The sequence below is a fragment of the Hemiscyllium ocellatum genome, chromosome 2 (assembly GCF_020745735.1).
Source record: "Hemiscyllium ocellatum isolate sHemOce1 chromosome 2, sHemOce1.pat.X.cur, whole genome shotgun sequence".
Taxonomy (NCBI): Eukaryota; Metazoa; Chordata; class Chondrichthyes; order Orectolobiformes; family Hemiscylliidae; genus Hemiscyllium; species Hemiscyllium ocellatum.
The window spans coordinates 78,693,955-78,713,335 of record NC_083402.1 but is presented as its reverse complement, the minus strand read 5'-3'; the positions used below and the strand labels follow the sequence as shown (position 1 = coordinate 78,713,335).

The 19,381-nt window shown below is 41.8% G+C and overlaps 1 protein-coding gene across 5 annotated transcripts in view; it reads left to right on the top strand.

Moving 5' to 3' along the window:
- Positions 1-19,381, top strand: part of LOC132828042 (aldehyde dehydrogenase 1A1-like) — a 105,416-nt gene that overhangs the window by 56,233 nt on the left and 29,802 nt on the right. For all 5 annotated transcript variants that reach the window (XM_060844969.1, XM_060844958.1, XM_060844978.1 and 2 more), the window contains 3 exons: positions 678-806; positions 9,987-10,100; positions 19,174-19,276. In XM_060844969.1, coding sequence (XP_060700952.1) covers positions 678-806; positions 9,987-10,100; positions 19,174-19,276 — 346 coding nt within the window. The remainder of the gene's footprint in view (positions 1-677; positions 807-9,986; positions 10,101-19,173; positions 19,277-19,381) is intronic.

Here is a 19,381-nt window from a genome sequence, read left to right as displayed (position 1 = left end):
GTGGAGGGAGTGAGGGCAGGAAATGGTGTTGGTAGTCATCACCTATTTACCCACTCCAACCATATTACAACATTCCAAGTAGAGGGGTAACATCAGGCATCCCCAGTGGGCTAATTGACACCCTTTAGAGCCTGATGATTTCCTACTTAAAGGCCTCACCCTACTGATAATTCTATCACAAAGTTCTGGAGAGTTTTTGGTCTTTGATGAGTCACCTCACTGAGGTGGGATATCCTGCTCCTGAGGGACAGGAATCCTCCCTCCAACCTATTAACCATCACCTGGCTGTTGGACAATCAGTGTTTTTCTTGGTGGACCTTTTGACAGGATACAAGAAATTTAGTATCTCATAAAATTCAACTCAAAGGGATTTTGGAACACAGACGTTTGCTATAACACCAACTTTGACTGCACTTCCTTTCAGCTCACTTGAGTGCGAAGGGCGCAGGAGTGTAAATTTTGCGATTACATATTATATTTTCATTGGAATTGCCAAACATTGGAAATTTCAAAGATCTATTCATGAGATTGCTATACATATACAGAAAATTCTCATCCTAGTATGATGCATGAATATTATTATTATGCTATAATCATGATAATTAAGTCCATAAAACTAACGATAATTTTGAACAAAATGTGATGTCGTTGATGCAACTTTTTTTTGTCTCTATTAGTGGAACTTCCCACTTCTGATGTTTACTTGGAAACTTGCTCCTGCACTTTGCTGTGGCAACACAGTAGTTATTAAACCAGCAGAGCAAACCCCACTCACTGCACTCTACATGGGAGCTTTAATCAAAGAGGTAATTCTTTAAACTTTAAGAGTTATAAACTTGTCATTTTTGATGTTTCTTACTAAACCAATTTTTATGCAATTGTAAATTCACATCCATCCGTGTAACTGTTTCAAAGCTATCTAAATGATACCCAGTCCAAACTGAAGGAACAAACTATAGATTCATGGATATGCATTGTAATGTTTTGATCCGATTAAGACTCACCAACTAAGATAAAATGCGATAAAAGTGAAATGCATTGCTCTTGCTTTCTGGGTATTAAATGAGTGAAGAAATTTCTAATTTAAGAGACAAACACATACAATGGTATTTCGATTGAGGTGTTGTGGAGGTTTTTCCCCTACTTGCTTAAAACATATTTCAGAGCCTTTGAATATGCTAATAAGGAGCCTCATGCTTCTTGTAGGATATAAATTAGAAATTGATTTGCCAAGATTGCAAGAGACAGCTCCATATTAAATCTGACCCACAGTGAGCACTGCTGGTCACTACCTCCTGGTTCCCCAAATCCTCTTGCCCTTTGTGGAGGCCTCAGTAAGCTGCTCTAGCTAAATAATAATATTCATCATAATAATAATATTGAAACAAAATCAAAAAATGGAGTAAAAATTAAATAAAAGCAATAAAACGGCAGAAAAAGGTAGCATTGTTGAGAATGAAAAGCAGAGTTAAACTTCTGAGTGGAATTTCTTCATCAGAAGAGTTTGAGTGATATTTGACTTAAAGCATTAACTCAGTTTCTTTGTTCACTTCAAACATTAGTTCTGTTTCTCATTCCATTATAACCCCAGACCTGCTGGGTTTATCTGGCACTTCTTGTTTTTTAATTGCCAGCTCTTATTTCTGGCAGCCACAACTAACATCTATTCTTATCATAGAACCCCGTTCAGTCCATACTGACCCTCCAAAGAGCACCACATCCATCTAACCCTGTATTTCCCATGGGTAATCCGCCTAGTCTGCACATTCCTGGGTACTATGGGCAATTTAGTATGGTCATTCCACCTAACTGCACATCTTTAGACTGTGAAAGGAACCTGGAGCACACAGAGGTGAGGGTGGGGGAGGGGGGAAGAAAATATAAACTCCATACAGCCATAGCCTGGGAATGAGCCCAGATCCCTGATGTTGTAATGCAGCCGTTCTAGCCACTGAGCAACCATGCCACCCTTTGAAAGCTGTGGACCAACTAGATGTACTCCTGCCATTAGCCTTATTCAATGCCATATCCAGATCATTCTCCCACCACTTCCCTAATATAAACAAAATCCAATTTTTAATGCTCTATTTCCGGGAAATATCTATCCCTAATATATTTACATTATGTTGAGTATTTAATCAGATTTAAATGAGAGATATTATTTTCATTCTTTCTGCTGCATCGTAATCCAGGTTAAAAATCCTATATCCTTCTCTGGCTCACTTAGTATCAGTTATTCTTTTCTGTTATGATTATAAATAGTTAAATGCAGCACTTAAAATGGCTTTTATAAGTCACAGTAAGTAAATTATTTACTAGAACTCTAGACATCGACCTGAAATTGGTTGATCATTTTTCTTTCACTTAATGCTAAAGGGCTAGGTCATGTCAAGCTTGAGTTGATACCCTTAGGCACATGGTGAATAGCAACCATAAAGGATGCAAAGTTTTCCTGCCTTACTGATTTTTGAATTTAACTACTAATCTAGAGCAAGCACACTTTTTAGAAGTAAAGTATTATTGTTCAGTTGTATAATGCTACTAAAATGAAAATTCTCAGCATTGTTTCCATGTTGTACTGAGATTTCTTTGAGTATGATACAAGAAACATTTAAATTTCTCCTTACTTTCGCAACCTGTTATGACATTGTTCCCATTTGCTAAGTATTTTTTGCTACTGAAAATTAAACATTAACTTCAACATGAAAAGTGCTTTGATTTTTTTTAGATCAGATCAGTCAACTGATCACAGCAATGCTGTTCTTTGTTTCTTTATCCAATCTAAAATATCATTGAGCTGATAGTTCTGCAGATCATTAAAAGTTTGTCAAATGGCTACTAAAAATGCCTATAATTTCAATTGAGTATAGCTGAGTTGTTGAGACCATGTGAATAAAATGTTGCTAAGTTTGAAGGAATAAAATTAGTTAATTAAGAAACTGTCATTCTATGATACCAAGGTCGACAAGCAGGAGGCCTGAAGAACACAACAAGCTAGGCAGCATCAGGAGGTGAAGAAGTCAATGTTTCAAGTGTAACCCTTCTTCCGGACAGGGGCTGGGTGTAAGGGGAGCTGCCAATAATGTGGGGGGCAGGGGAACAGGGCGTTAAGGTAGGGATAGGTGAACATAGGCAGAGGGTTCGACCTGGTTCATCGATTGGAGGAATGAATCCTGTTGGTATCTGGAAGGAAGGGTCAATCAGAGGAATGGAAGGGAGGGGAGAGCCTGGGAAGGGAGTTGGTGAAAGGGAGTTTTGGGATGGGAAGGGAGGCTATTGTAATTGGAGAACTCAGTGTTGAGTCCTCTGGACTGTAGGCTGCCCAGGCAGAAGATGAGATGTTGTTCCTCCAATTTGCAGTGATTCACTGTGGCAATGGAGGAGCTAAGGATGGCCATGATGGAAAGGGAGTGGGAAAGGGAATTAAAATGATGGTGACTGGGAGGTCGGATCAACCCCTATGGGCCCAGCTGAGATGCTAAGCAAACTGTTCCCTACATTTACGTTTGGTGTCCCCGACGTACAGAGACCACATCGCAAGCACCAGATGCAGTAAACTAGGTTGAAGGAGAGGCAGGTGAACCTCTGTCTCACATGGAAGGACTGTGTGGGGCCCTGGATAGAGGTGGGGAGGTGGTGTACCTGCAGGTTTTGCATCTTTTCCGGACGCAGGGGAAGGAACCTGTGGGTTCAGAGGGGGTTGGTGGAAAGAGTGGTGTGAACCAAGGAATGATGAAGGGAGCAGTCATTGCAGAAGGCAGAGAGGCGTGGGGAGGGGAGGATGTTCTTGGTGATGGGGTATAATTGGAGTTGATGGAAGTGTTTAAAGATGATACGTTGGATGTGGAGACTGATGGGGTGGTAGGTGAGGACAAGGGGGACATTGTCTTTATTGTGTTTGGGAGAGAATTGGACTAGGGAATGGATGTGGTGCATGCAAGGCTGTCTGGATGGCAGAGGTGGGAAAAGCACGTTGTTCAAAATAGGCGGACATCGAGGATGCTTGGGAGTGGAATGTGTCCTTGTCCGATCAGATCCGGCAGAGGAGGAGGAATTGAGAGAATAGGATGGAGTTCTTACAGTATACTGGGTGGGAGGAGGTGCGGTCCAGGTAGTTAGAGTCTGTGGTCTTATAGTAAACATCCATTGGAGGCTGTTTCTGGAGCTGGAAATAGAGAGGTCAAGTTAGGGAGGGAGGTGTCTGAGATGGACCAAGTGAATTTAAGGGCAGGATGGAAGTTTTGGGTGACGTTGATGAGCAGCTCCAGGATGCCAGATGTCCACCTATTTTGAACAATGTGCTTTTCCCTCCTTTGTCATCCAGACAGCTTTCAACTGCACTCCCTCCATTTCCCGCTCCACTGCTCTAAATGCCCCCCTCCAAATGCAATAAAGATAGGATACCTCTTGTCCTTACCTACCAATCACCAGTCTCCACATCCAACACATCATCGTTAATCACTTTCGCCACTCCGACTACACCCCATTACCAAAAACATCTTCCCCTTCCCCTCCTCACCCCTTTCTGCCTTTTGCAAGGACCGCTCCCTTGGTTTGCACCACTCTCCTCACCAACCCTCCTGAATCTTCCCCTGCAAGCATAAAAGATACAAAATCTGCCAGCACATCACCCCCCTCACCTCCATCCAGGGCCCCAAACAGTCCTTAGAATGAGACAGCCTCTCCTCCAACCCAGTTTCCCGCATCAGATGCCCCTGATGTGGTCTTCTCTACATCAGGGAGACCAATCATAAACTCAAGGTATGTTTTGCCAAGCATCTCATCTGGGCCCACAAGGGTCGACCTGATTGCCCAATTATAACCCATTTTAATTCCCCATCCCACTCCCTTTCCACCATGGCCATCCTTGGCCTCCACCATTACGACAGTGAATCAGACCACAAATTGGAGGAGCAGCACCTCATCATCTGCCTGGGCAACCGACAGCCCAACGGACTCAACATTGGGTTCTCCAATTTCAAATAAGCGCTTTTCCCAACCCCGACTCCCTTCCCAGCCCCTCCCCCACTTCCATTCCTCTTAGCAACACTTCCTTCCAGCTACCAACCAGGTTCATTCCTCCCACCGACCAACTAGGTCATATCTCTATCTATATTTGCCTATCCATACCTCACCACCATGCCCCCACCTCCACCAACCCCTGCTTTATCTGCTGCTCCCTCCTTGCAGTCACCCCATGTCCTGAAGAGGGTTACACCCGAAACAATGATTTCTCCATCTCCTGATGCTGCCTGGCTTGCTGTGTTTTTCCAGCCTCCTGTTTGTCTATCTTGGATTCCAGCATCTGCAGTTTTTTTTGTCTTTAACATTATATGATGCCAACTTGGGTTTTAAAATATAGTTTGTAATTGATAAAACTATTGCTTTTCATTATGTAATGTGCTGATAGTGGATCACTCCTGGTTTGGTGTCTTAGTGGTAAGCACTGCTATCTCATAGCACCAGGGACCGAGGTTCAATTTCAGCCTTGGGTGACTGTCTGTGTTGAGTTTGCATGTTCTCCCTGTGTCTGCGTGGGCTTTGTCTGGGTGCTGTGGTTTCCTCCCACAATTCTAAAATATGCAGGTTAGATAAATTGTCTATTGTGTTCAGGGATGTGTAGGTTAGGTGCATTAGTCAGGGGTACATGTAGAGTAATAGGGTAGGGAGAATGGGTTTGGATGGGTCATTCTGTGGAGGATCACAGAATGGCCTGTTTCCACATGGTAGGGATTCTATGATTCATATATTTGGACAGTAGATCTTGACAATATTGGCCCACTTCTATTTTTGTTTTCATTTCTATGAGAGCAGGGAGCTGGTTAGGTCATCATCTGCTGCCCATCCCTATCGCCCCCAAGATGTCAGCCTTATTAAACTGCTTCAATTCTTGGAGTGTGGGATACCCACAATGCTGCTCACAAGGGAGTTCTGGGATTTTGACCCAGCAACAATGCAGGATTGGTGATATCATTTCAAACCAGTCATGATTTGGAGATGCTGTTGTTGGACTGGGGTGTACAAAGTTAAAAATCACACAACACCAGGTTATAGTCCAACAGGTTTAATTGGAAGCACACTAGCTTTCAAAGTGACGTTCCTTCTTCAGGTGATAGTGGAGGGCTCGATCGTAACTCAGAATTTATAGCAAAAATTTACAGTGTGATGTAACTGAAATTATACATTGAAAAATTGATTGTCTGATAAGCCTTTCATCTGTTAGAATACAGTGATAGTTTCGCTTCTTTCATGTGTAAATCACAAAACTTTTTTTAAAAGTTGCATTCTCGGGTTAGCTGTTAACAATGGTGATAGCTAGACAATATGTTGAAGGTGTTGGCCCCCTGTGTTCTCTGTCTATGCCATGATGTTTAGGTTGATTCTAATCTAAAAAGTGAGATAACAGAGTTTTACATAAATTCATGCCATTTTTGAGCTCAGAGTTCTACATGAATGCATGCAGTTTTTGAGCAAAGTACAATGTAACTCTGCAAGTACAAATTCACCCCACAAAATATATGTGTGCATGTGGGTCTTTATCAGTCTATGTGTGTGTGTGTCTGTCTGTCTGTCTGTCTGGCGTGGGGGCTGTGAGTGTGAGAGTGTGTGTGTGTGTGTGTGTGTGTGTGTGTGTGTGTGTAGTGAGTGCAGGGTGTCTTAAGTCTGTGAGGGGGTGCATGTGTGAGTGTGGGAGTGTGTGTGTCTATAAGGGTGTGTGTGGGTGTCTGTGTGCGCATCTGTGTGAACCTGTGTCCGTGTATTTGTGAGAGTGTGTGTGTAGTGCAATAGTGATCACCTGTAATGTGACATGAACCCAAGGTCCCGGTTGAGGCCCTCCATATGGGTAGCAAACTTAGCTATCAGCCTCTGCTCGCCACTTTCCTCAGCTGCCTATCCCAAAATCCACCTTGGAGGATGGTCACCCGAAGGTCCAAGGCTGAATGTCCTGGACCACTGAAGTGTTCCCCAACTGGGAGGAAACCCTCCTCTCTGTTGATTGTTGTGCGGTGCCCATTCATCTGTTGTCGTAGCCTTTGCTCGGTTTCCCCAATGTACCATGCCTTGGGCATCCTTGCCTGCAACGTATAAGATAGACAACACTGGCTGAGTCACATGAGCACCTGCCATGTACAAGGTGGGAGGTGTTCCCACGCATAATAGTGGTATCTATGTCCACAATCTGACACACTGCAAGACGTGTAACTATCACTGTATTCTAACAGATGAAAGGCTTAACAGACAATCAATTTTTCAATGTATAATTTCAGTTACCTCACACTGTAAATTTTTGCTATAAATTCTCTGTTACGATTGAGCCCTCCACTATCACCTGATGAAGGAGCATCGCTCTGAAAGCTAGTGTGCTTCCAATTAAACCTGTTGAACTATAACCTGGTGTTGTGTGATTTTTAATTTCAAACCAGGATAGTGTATGAAATGGAGAGGAGCTTGCAAGTATTGATGCTCCAATGCATCGGCTACCTGTGTCTTTCTAGATGGTTGGCTGATTAGTTGATGCTGTTGTTGGAAACCTGATGAATTTCTGTTATGTCAGGAGATGAAAAAACCATAAAGAATTTCAAGGCAATTTTAAGACAAAAGCTATACAATGCCATCTTTTGTTTAAAAATTATGGGGATGTTGCGAAGTTTAAAGGGAAAGTTAAATATTTTATAACATTAACATGGACCCAGTTTTCAATGCTAATTTTTATATCAGCCAATCTTCTCCATTTCCTAACTGCCCTAGTACCTCAATGCACCAGTTTAACACATGTGGTCACTACCTGCATCCCGGTGAGACAAAGACTTCAAAGATACCATTTGCCACGTGGCAATAACAGTCAGTGAGAAATGGATGTGTCTCCCTGTCAACAGTCAATGGTGAACCTATTGTTGCAATTAAAAGCAGACCTAAAAGCAGAGATGAGATTGCATTCCTGCTAATACTAAGGAAAGAAAATGTAACACGATTCCAAACTATTATTGCAGCATAAATAAATTATATTGCATTATAAAATCATTATTATACTTTCCTCCTCAAGTCACAAATATATCAATGTGGACTAAATGAACTTCAAATGTTGCCTTAGTCCAGTAGGTGTGAGATCTATCTGATTTACCACTTTCCTCAGACGGTTATATCTTGATTTTCCATGATTGATTGTGCTTGGAGTGAACAATTTGTCCCATTTTACCATTTAAGTTAACTTTGAAAGAGTCCACAAAATAACAATAAAGCATTCCAATTAAAATGAGATCCAAAAGCTCTCATCATAATGGCCAAACGCTCTAATCAATGACAGAAATTTGGCTGGTCTAGAGGAAACTGCCTCATTTTTTTTCCTAATTTGCCAGTAATTCGGTGAATTTAATAACAAAGACTGATGGTAAGAATTTTACAAACATAAAAATAAGATGCAGGGTAGGACCTGCTGGTACTTAGCCTGTATCATACAGTTATTAAGTCATAGGCATGATGATTCAGAATGCCACCTGTCTGGCAGTTAGCCTTGTAATCACCTGGGAGAGATATTTAAAAAAGACAACCAAGTTGGGAGGAGAAAATCTGGAAAACATATTGCTTTTGGGTCTGTAAACTAATCCGGGGAGTACATTAAAAACGTATCATCTTGTGAGTTTATAATCTGCATTCTCTATTTTGTGACTTCTAGTACAGCAAGATATTTATTCAGTTCACTTTTAAATGATTGCAGTGAATTCACGTTTTGACAGCTTGTTCCCTACATCTACTAATCTCTGTGAAAGTAAGAACCACCTGACACCTTTTTCCTTTATGCCTGGCATTATTGCCCAGCACTGTTCGTTTTGAGAGAACTGATCAATAAAAGATCTGGCACAGCTCTCTCTATGGATACTTTATCCATGATGATCTCTGATTGTATCTAACTTAAGTAATGTACACAATCTTATCTCTTCTGAAATTTAAACGCCTCTGTTAGATAGCCTTGGTTTTTAAGCCTTTCCATAATAAACACAACTAGATTTTAAGTCTCTTGAGTTTTAGGGTGGGTTTCATTCTTACAGCACTTTTCTAATCTTTTTCCAAGGCCCCTTTATCCCCTGTTGTATTAGGCAATCAGCCAGGACAGAGTATTCCTAGTTAAAGCCTGATGAACATCATATCAGGTCTTTTATTTATCAGTTCTCTCAAAAGAACAGTGCTGGGCAATAGTGCCTCACCTCATCATGCATAAAGAGAAAAGAGATTTTTCTGCAGACTCATCAAGGTTCTATTCATTCTGGTTCAAATTTGTAACATATTTTGATGTATTGCACTTATATATAATGACACCTTCATATTTAAGTAAGTTTGTAATTGTACTCCATTTTTAAGAGTCATAGACATAAAGTCATAGAGTTCTACAGCACGGAAACAGACCCTTTGGTCCAACTTATCCATGCTGACCAGATGTCTTAAATTAATTTAGTCCCATTTGCCAGCAGTTGGAGAGTATCCCTTAAGTCTTTACTATTCATCTACCCATCCAGGTGCCTTTTGAATGCTGTAATTGCACCAGTCTTCACCACTTCATCTAGCAGCTCATTCCATACACGTGCCACTGTCAGCTTGAAAAAGTTGCCTCTTAGTTCCCGTTACATCGTTCCCCTCTCACCTAAAATCTATCATCTCTAGTTTTGGACTCACCTGTCCTGGGAAAAAGACCTTGGCCTTCACCCTATGCATGCCCCTTATGATCTTATAAATGTCTGTAATGTCACCCCTCAGCCTCCAATGCTCCAACAAAAATAGCCCAGCCTATTCAGCCTCTCCTTATAGCTCAAATCCTCCAACCATCGATTTTATGATTATAAATTTATCTGAGCATCCGATCACTTAGATTACAGCAGTAAGATAACTTTTCTTAATTACTGTTTAAAGTAACCTATCATCTAATGACCACAATTCCTCCTTAACTAATTCATTGTGCTTGTTGAATATTAACTCATTATCTTTTGCTTTAGGCAGGATTTCCTCCTGGAGTGGTGAATATTGTACCAGGATATGGATGTACTGCAGGAGCAACAATAACAAGTCATATGGACATAGATAAAGTAGCCTTCACTGGTTCTACTGAGGTACTCTGAACTAAACATGATTCTTTTGCAAAACTGTGTAGACTTCAACTTAATTGAGAGGGCTGTTTTGAGATGATGTTAGAAATTATTGCTTTTGACACATATATTTGAAGAGAACTTTATCCATACTTGAGGTCTGTTGTTCAAAATTGTTTGTGCTAATACATTTCAATGTACTCAACATGGGATAAATGTTTCATTAATTGCTGTAAATTAAAACAGCATTCCACAATTTAAACTTTAAATCTGAGCAAACAAATGGTAAGAACCTCAGCTAATTGTTTAAGAAGCTGTATTCTGACTGGAAAAAAGCAAATACGTCTCCCACCAACATTATTCAAGAGCAGAACTCAAAGGTGCTGAAATTCTGTGAAGTTCTTTAATCTCCTGTATATTCAGTGGATGATCAGAGAATTAATCCACCTGTCACAAAATAACTGGAGACTCACGCCCTTCTTTCCCATTTGGCTATTAAGGATTGAACCAGAACCACGCTGACTGACTGTGTGGAGTTTGCACATTCTCCCCGTGTCTGCGTGGGTTTCCACCGGGTGCTCCGGTTTCCTCCCACAGTCCAAAGATGTGCGGGTCAGGTGAATTGGCCATGCTAAATTCCCCGTAGTGTTAGGTAATGGGTATATGTAGGGGTATGGGTGGGTTGCGCTTCGGCGGGTCGGTGTGGACTTGTTGGGCCGAAGGGCCTGTTTCCACACTGTAAGTAATCTAATCACGCAAGTCAATATTAAACAGTGCACTCTCTGTTTTTGTTGCCCTTGCAATGCCATACATATTGGTCAATTCTCTCTGTGCACATAATGCTGCATGAATCATTCCTCTAATAGGAGGAAAATAGGTGATATGTTTCTGGTGTTTTCAAGGTCCTATAGGAAAACAATGGATTGAATGTTTCCACTTTTTGGCAAAGTGTTTGTGCATAAGATTCTTGGTGACTGGACTGTCATGGCCCATATCAACATTTCTGTTGTAATTCCTCACTCTTCCTCTCACTGATAATGACTGGTCTCCTCAATGCCAATCTCATGGAATCAGGAGAAAAAGACGAAGAAGTGTTTGCTGCTGCTATGATGTTTGCAATGCTGAGGCCACTGGTGCCATATTTAAACCACAGCTACTCACCATTTTGGATGCTGTAAGTTAGGAAATAATCCTGAAACTATGGTATTCCTACATTATTCCAAAAAAATTGGCCCAGAAAGAGAAGTGGATCTCCATATTGTCATGGAGTCATAGACTCAACGAGTCCTCCAGCATGGACACAGGCTCTTTGGCCCGAATTAGTCCATGCCGACCAAAACGTCCATCCGTGCTAACCCTATTTCCCTGCACTTGGCCCATATCCTTCTAAACCTTTTCTATGCATGCATTTGTCCAAATGCCTTTCAAATATTGTTGATGTACGTAATTCAACCACTTCCACTGGCAGCTCATTCCATTTGCATACCACCCCTCTGTGTAAAATGCCCCTTAGGTTCCCTTTTATTCTTTCCCCTCTCACCTTAAACTGATGCTGTCTAGTCCTCGATCCCTAACTTTGGGAAAAAGACTGAGTGCATTTACCCTATCCATGCCTCTCATGATTTGATAGACTTCTAACAGATTTGCCCTCAGTCTCCTAGCTTGTCCAACCGCCCCCTATAATTTAGATGGTTGAGTCCTGGCAACATTTTTGTAAATTTGTTCGGCATTCTTTCCAGTTTAATAACATTCTTCCAACAGAAGGTGACCAAAACTGAGCACAATACTCTAAGTGCAGCCTCACCAATGTCCTGTACAATTGCAACAAAACTTCCCAACCTCTATACCCAAGGCCTAACTGATGAAGGCCAGTGTGTCAAAATCCTTCTTCACTGCCCTGTCTACCTGTGACTCCACTTTCAGAAAACCATTTACCTGAAATCCAAGGTCCCTCTGTTCCACTACACTCCTTAAAACCCCACCTTCACCAGGAAACTCCTACTTTGATTTGACTTTCCAAAATGCAAGACCTCACACTTATCGAAATTAACCTCCATTTGCCATTTCTTGGCACTCTTCTCCTGCTGCCTGCTGCAATTTCTGATTACCTTCCTCACTGTCCACAACACCACCTATTTTAATGTCATCTGTAAACTTATTAATCATGCCTTGTACATTCTCATCCAAATCATTGATATAGATTTAAAAAAGCAGTGGGCCAAGCACAAACCCTGAGATACACCACTAGTCACAAGTCTCCAATCCAACACCATCCTTCCACTATTATTCTCTGCTTCCTATCATCAAGCCAATTGTTTATCCAATTTGCCAGGTTCCATGCAATCCAATCTGCCAGAGCAGCCTACCATGTGGAACCTTATCAAGGGCCTTACTGAAATCCATATAGACTATATCTACCATACTTCCCTCATCAAACTTCCTGGTCACTTCATCAAAGAACTCTAACAAATTTGTGAGGCATGATCTCCCACGCACAAAGGCATGCTGACTACTCCTAATCAAACTCTGTCTTTCCAAATGTATGTATGTCTTATCCCTCAGAATATTCTCAAGTAACTTACCTAACAGCAGATGTTAAGCTTAGTGGTCTATAGTTCTCAGGATCTTCTTTGCACCCCTTCTTGAATAAGGGCACAACATTCACTACCCTCCATTGTGAACAGTGATTTGGTGGAGCTAGTGTTGGAGAGGTAGACCACCCTCTTTTCTGCTGACTGGAAAAAAGACCACATCACCAGATTTGACTAGACTGGATTGAGATAGTTTCCGGAGTTAGTGCTGAATCCTGGTTTAATTGCAACGCCTAGCAGTGCAGGAAGAAAGGGAATTATCTTCTGTACAAGACAAGGCTAAATGCCACTAGTTTTTATTTGCTACCTCATGTCAGTGCCATTACTCATTTTCACTCTGCCACTGCATACAACTCTCACCAAGGCTCATGAGCTGCAACCTTCATTAGTATATGCATCATGTCCACTCAATGACTCTCAGACACTTCAGCCTCCTAAATAACTACCACTTCCTGTCCTCTGTGTTTCCTATTGGAAATACCTCACCATCATTCCTACTCCTGCATGACCATTGATGGGTCCACCATCCACTTCCAGCACATTCAATTTCTCTCTTTGTCCTGTCGCAGGAAAATTTATCTCACAATTGGGCCAAGAGGCTGAAGATAAGGGATTTGGTGCACAGACGGCTGCTTACCTATATGTGGATAAGATGGCTGACTTGGCTGAAGGAGAGATTGACCACTCATACAGGAACACACAGACCATCCATCTGCAATCTCCTAATGAGCTTTCTTGTGCTGTACTCTGCTGCTCTCCCACTAATGGGAGTGCTAATGCATTCTTAACCTGCTCAAGCTTACCCTATTAATTCCCAGCAACATCCAGTGAACCTTGTCCAAGGAGAGACCTGAGTCGCAGGCCCTCAGCTCCACCTACACTTCTGAAGAGAAAGTCACTGAACTAACAGAAGATAAACTGTCAAAGCTTTTGCCTGTACCAATCACCAACTCAGAGACTTTCACCTCAGTGGTATCTCTAACTAGATTAGGCTGAGGATCACAATCTGGCGAGCACATCACCAACATATCTCTATAGCTGTTGTGGAAGGAATGCCACAGATTACTGACAATTGGAGGACTGCCAGAGATCTGCTTATTCCCAAACAAAAGATGAGCCTATGGTTATAGCTTTGAGCGACTTAACCAAAATTTACAGACAAGCATGGGAATAGCAGATAGATTTGTCAGGGGCAGTCACTAAAGTAAAGCAAAGGATGGAGGAGTCCACAAAAATTATTGATTCCCTTCTAGCTCTCGCATGCATGCATCTGGCTGCTGCCATAGAGACCCAGGTCCAGCACACTCAATGTTTGTTTGTGCACAGACCTGCACCCCATCACTTCAGTCAAGGGTGCTAAGTATCCAGCTGTCCCTTCCTCTCAGAGAGACAGGATGGTAGCAGCAGAGAGCACGAGCAATAAAGGTCTTCCAGAAGCTTCCTTTCTTGGCCATCAATATCCCTTCTAGATTCTGCAGGAGTCCAAGTTAAGGAGGGTGAATCAGCATCGGATTCATTTTCAACTGGCCTGGGCCGTCTAGGCCCAAACCCACCAGGGCACCACTAGCCAAGTCTTTCAGGACAACAGGACCAACTAGAGAATAGGCTGTCCCCAAACCAGACATCCCAGGGATGAAACACGTTCTAATGGCCAAGTATTGCTCATCTCTCACAAGCAATAAACTCCTTGACAATAGGTAGCCTCAAACATGGATCTGGACTGCAGCAAAAATGTTGCACTTTAATAGAGATTATACTGAGGCTACAAACAGTGAGCAGAGAGTGGTAGGTCCTGTCCTATCTAAGTCCTCACCTTGTGAGTGTCAGCATGGAATCAGTGATGACTCCTCAAGACTCTATAAATAAAAGTTCATTCTGGCTATTAGCTTTTCAAAGGACTGCATTACCATTCAATGCTGGGAGATGTACAATGGGTAGGTCACATGTCCACTCTCCCTCATAGCACATTGGTTTGTTGACAGGAGCTGTACAAAGTGTTGCATCTCTCAGGTTAGCCACTGTCTTACTGGATGTTCAAGGATTTCAGAGCAATTCAGCAGTCTACACAAATTCTGAAATGTTAAAGGCTAACCAGTGATGGAAGTGTGAAATAGAAGTGCCTCACGATTGCTCCCAACATGCAACTTATCCTGAGAGACAAACACAGAGAAGCTCAGGAGCAAAAGAGAAATTGCTGGAAAAACTCAATACGGCTGGCAACATTTTTGAGGAGAGAAACCGAGTTAATGTTTCGAATCCAGTGACTCTTCAGAACTGAAAGTGGTTGAAGAATGTCTTTTCTCGTGCATACCTTTGACAGAGGCAGAGGCCCAGTACAATGACAAAGGAGTTATTGATGGTGGCGAAAGAGAAAAAGAGATGTAAGATGAGTGTAAATCAAGGGGTGAAAGGGAGGGGATAGATTCTTTGTACTAAGTAAACAAGGCACATTGAAGACAAGAATGTTGAGGAGGTGGTGGAACAGGAGATGGAGAGAATGTAAGAAAAGTGGATAATACACAGAGCACAATCAGCTTTGGAAGTTATTGAATTTAATATTAAGATCTTGAGGCTGCAAAATACCTCAGCAGAAATTGGAATGGTCGTTCCTCCTTGCGTTGTGCTTTATTGGAATATTACAGCAGGTCCAGGACAGAAACATTAGCATGAGAGCAAGGTGGTTTATTAAAATGGTAAGTAACTGGGAGGTCTGTGTCATCCTGTAGACAGAACAGAAGTGTTCTGCAAAGCAGTCACCTCATCTGCGTTTGGTCTGACCAATGTGAAAGAGATCTCATTGTGAGCAGTGAATGGAGTAGAAATGCAGCTTCACCTGGAAGGTATGTTTGGGAACGTGGATGATAAGTAGTCAGGTGGTGAATGGAAAATTTCATGGGAAGGGGCCTTCATGACTGGGCGGCCTGGAGGCTCACTGGTTAGCATTGCTGTCTTACAGTGCCAGGGACTGGGTTCAATTCCACCTTCTGTGCAGAGTTTGCACATTCTCCCTGCATGGATTTCCTCTGGGTGCTCTGGCTTCCTCCCACAGTCTAAAGGTGTGCAGGTTAGGTGGGTTGGCCATGGGAAATTGCCGGTAGTGTTCAGGGGTGTGTAAGCTAGATGGATTAGCTATGGAAGATATAGAGTAGAGGGGGTTGGGTCTGGTTGGGATGCTCTTCAGAGGCTTAGTGTGGACTTGATATACTATAATTATAAGATCAGATCTGAGAATCTATAGGGTTACCATGTGCAATATATTTTGTATTTCTGCCAAATAAAGTGATAGTTTGAAGTTTAAACCTGAAGACAGCTCTTGATTTTGCCTTCTCCTCAACCAGACTGTCTCGCGCCCAAACTCACAGTGTGGTATCTTTTGTATGAGAAAGGAGATTCCAATCGAACATTTCATCTGAAAGCAGCACCTCCAGGAGTGCAGAACTTCCTCAATCCTACCCCAGAGTGTCTTGAGCCTGGAATCGTGAGTTAGGAGTGAAAGTGTTGCCAACTGACAGACAGCTGACAATCTAATGCAAGAAGAAATTTCATGGACTCATCTAAACAGCCTTCTCAAGAACAAACTGGGCTAAGCAACAAATGCCAATGAAGCTTACATCCCATGAAGTAATCAAACTTAAGACTTCCCCTTACATCTTTCGGATTCAGTCTGGAGACCTACAATACCTCTATTTTAATGACAATATATCAAATCTTTCCTTACTGTTTCCATTGCCTTACATTTGATCATAATGAAGTACTACACTTCAGCAGCTTCTACTTTGCACTTATAACTGATTCTCCACTTTACAATACTTTTCCCTTTAAACATGTGATTTAGGCTAAGTTATTACATTTTCAAAACCAGTCAAAAGTGTATATACTAACTCACTCTAATTCCTTTCACAGGGAAGATTGGCACATAACTAAAGGGAAAGTTGAAGATCAAGGGAAGATAATGCTACATTCCAAAACTTGAAACCACTGAAAGAGATCACAATTGATTTTATAGGCAGGAAAAGGGCATATGACATTGCAAATGACGAGGCCATGCATAATAGGATTTTCAAAGTTTGTGAGAAGATTTGTAGCTCGGGTGCTCGTTGTTGTGGTTCTGTTCGCCGAGCTGGGAGTTTTTCTTGCAAACGTTTCGTCCCCTTTCTAGGTGACATCTTCAGTGCTTGGGAGCCTCCTGTGAAGCGCTTCTGTGCTGATTCCTCCGGCATTTATACTGGTTTGAATCTGCCGCTTCCGGTTGTCAGTAGCTGTCCGCTGCAGTGATCAGTATATAGGGTCTAGGTCGATGTGTCTGTTGATCGAATTCGTGGATGAGTGGATGAATTCGATCAACAGACACACCGACCTAGACCCTATATACCGGCCACTGCAGCGGACAGCTACTGACAACCGGAAGCGGCAGATTCAAACCAGTATAAATGCCGGAGGAATCAGCACAGAAGCGCTTCACAGGAGGCTCCCAAGCACTGAAGATGTCAGCTAGAAAGGGGACGAAATGTTTGCAAGAAAAACTCCCAGCTCGGCGAACAGAACCACAACAGCATAATAGGATGTTTGGGGATTTGTCTCTCTTTCCTTTTCTTCTTTAATTCTCTCTCGCACACATTCTACCTGGTGCTATATTTGCCAACATACATCTGTGATTGCTTTCCCTTGCCAATTCCTTTGCCAACTGGGACCCTGCAAATGATCAAATTGAGGAGGACAATTCTTCCACATATGGAATCACTTCTTATCCCACCAAGAGCCTGTATCGAAATTGACATCCTCTATATGTAAAAATTGAGGTGGAGGAATCTGCAGGTTCATGCAGAAAGGATAGTTCAGGGACAAAATCACTGAAGGAACAGCACACATTTTAGTTCGAATGAGGAAGGTAAAGGTGTAATGTTTGAAGGGCCAGGCCGTGTAATGTAAAATTCTCTTTCTACATCAGCAATGCCCGGTAAGTTGCACTATTTCCTGGCAGTTCTTCAACATCTTGGAGACTTTGAAGGTGCCTGATAAAACTTTGGTAGGTTTCATGAGAACAGCACCCTGCAGTTAAATATAAAGTGTGTGTCATTGCAATTAACATTTTATTCAGTCCATTATTGCCAGTGGTGGTAGCAGATATCACTCAATAGCAATCAAAAATATGTTCGTTAGCAGACCATTTTCTTCCCTAGATTAGATTAGATTCCCTACAGTGTGGAAACAGGCACTTCAGCCCAACAAGTCCACACCGACCCTCTGAAGAGTAACCCACCCAGACCCATTTCCCTCTGACTAATGCATGTAACACTATGGACAAATTTAGCATGGCCAATTCACCTGACCTGTACATCTTTTGACTGTGGGAGAAAACCAGAGTAACTGGAGTAAACCCACGAAGACACAGGGAGAACGTGCAAACTCCAAACAGACAGTCGCTCGAGGCTGAAATCAAACCTGGGGCCCTGGTGCTGTGAGGCAGCAGTGCTAACCATTGAGCCTCTAATAGTTTTAATCTGTTTCTAAGATACTGGCTAAATTGCCATGGAATAGACCTAAACTTAAGGCTTTCTCATCTGTCTTACTAAATGTAGAGAAGTGTGAAGTGATACATTTTGGGAGGAAAAACACAGATAGAGAATACAAAATGAAGGATACAATTCGAAGTGGGATCAGAGATTCAAAGAGTGACTATTTGTGAATGAATCACTAAAGCTGGCAGAGAAAGGTGGATGAGAATAAAGTTAAATCATGTGGGATTCTGGGTATATATTTGGGGTAATAGAGTTTTAAAGCAAGGAAATTATGATAAGAACTATAAATAACTTGTTTGGAAGTAGCATATCTAGTTATGGACACCACACTTAGAAAGGAAGTAAGGGATTTGAAAAGATGCAGAAAAGCTTTGCAGGAATGATTCCAGAAATGAAGAACTTCAATTGTTTCGATTAATTGGAGAAGTTAGAGCTGTACATCCTTAGATAAGAGAAGATTGAGAGGAATTTTAAAGGGCATTCAAAATCATGAGGGAGTCTAGCTAAGGTAGAAAGGAGGAAACTTCGTATTGGCAAAGGGATCAAGTACAAGAGGTCACTGACAGTAGGTCATTTGCAAAAGAAGCAACAGTTACATGAGGACAAGCATGGACCAAAGTGGTTCAAGAAGGCAGCATACTGACAACTTTTCAAGATAATTGGGGATGCCCAATAAAAGCTGACCTCACCAGCGATGCCTATATCCTCTAAATAAGAAAAAGAGTAGTTAGGGTTTGGAAAGTACAGGAATGTGCTGGGGTAAAATTCAATAGTCACTTTCAAAAAGAGAATTAGACAACTATCTGAAGAGAAAGGGAAGACGTGAAGAAATAAAACGGGCTGAGTTGCTTTTATAGAGATCCAGCAGGAGGGATTTTATTGCATCATTCGAATGGCTCTCATGCTTATGTGAATTACTTATAGCACATTGTAGATGTAAGCTTAATGAATTAAATATTATATTCACATTATCATTTTTTTACTCAGGTTGGTAAACTAATACAAGAAGCAGCAGGCAAGAGTAATCTCAAGAGAGTAACACTGGAACTTGGAGGGAAGAATCCAAACATCATATTTGCTGATGCAGACTGTTAGTATTAAAAGTTATTTCTGTTCTTAAATTTAATATTTATCAGATGTTTAATTGTTCTTGACACTGACATTTGTGTGCTTTTGACAAGGTTTTATGGATTTG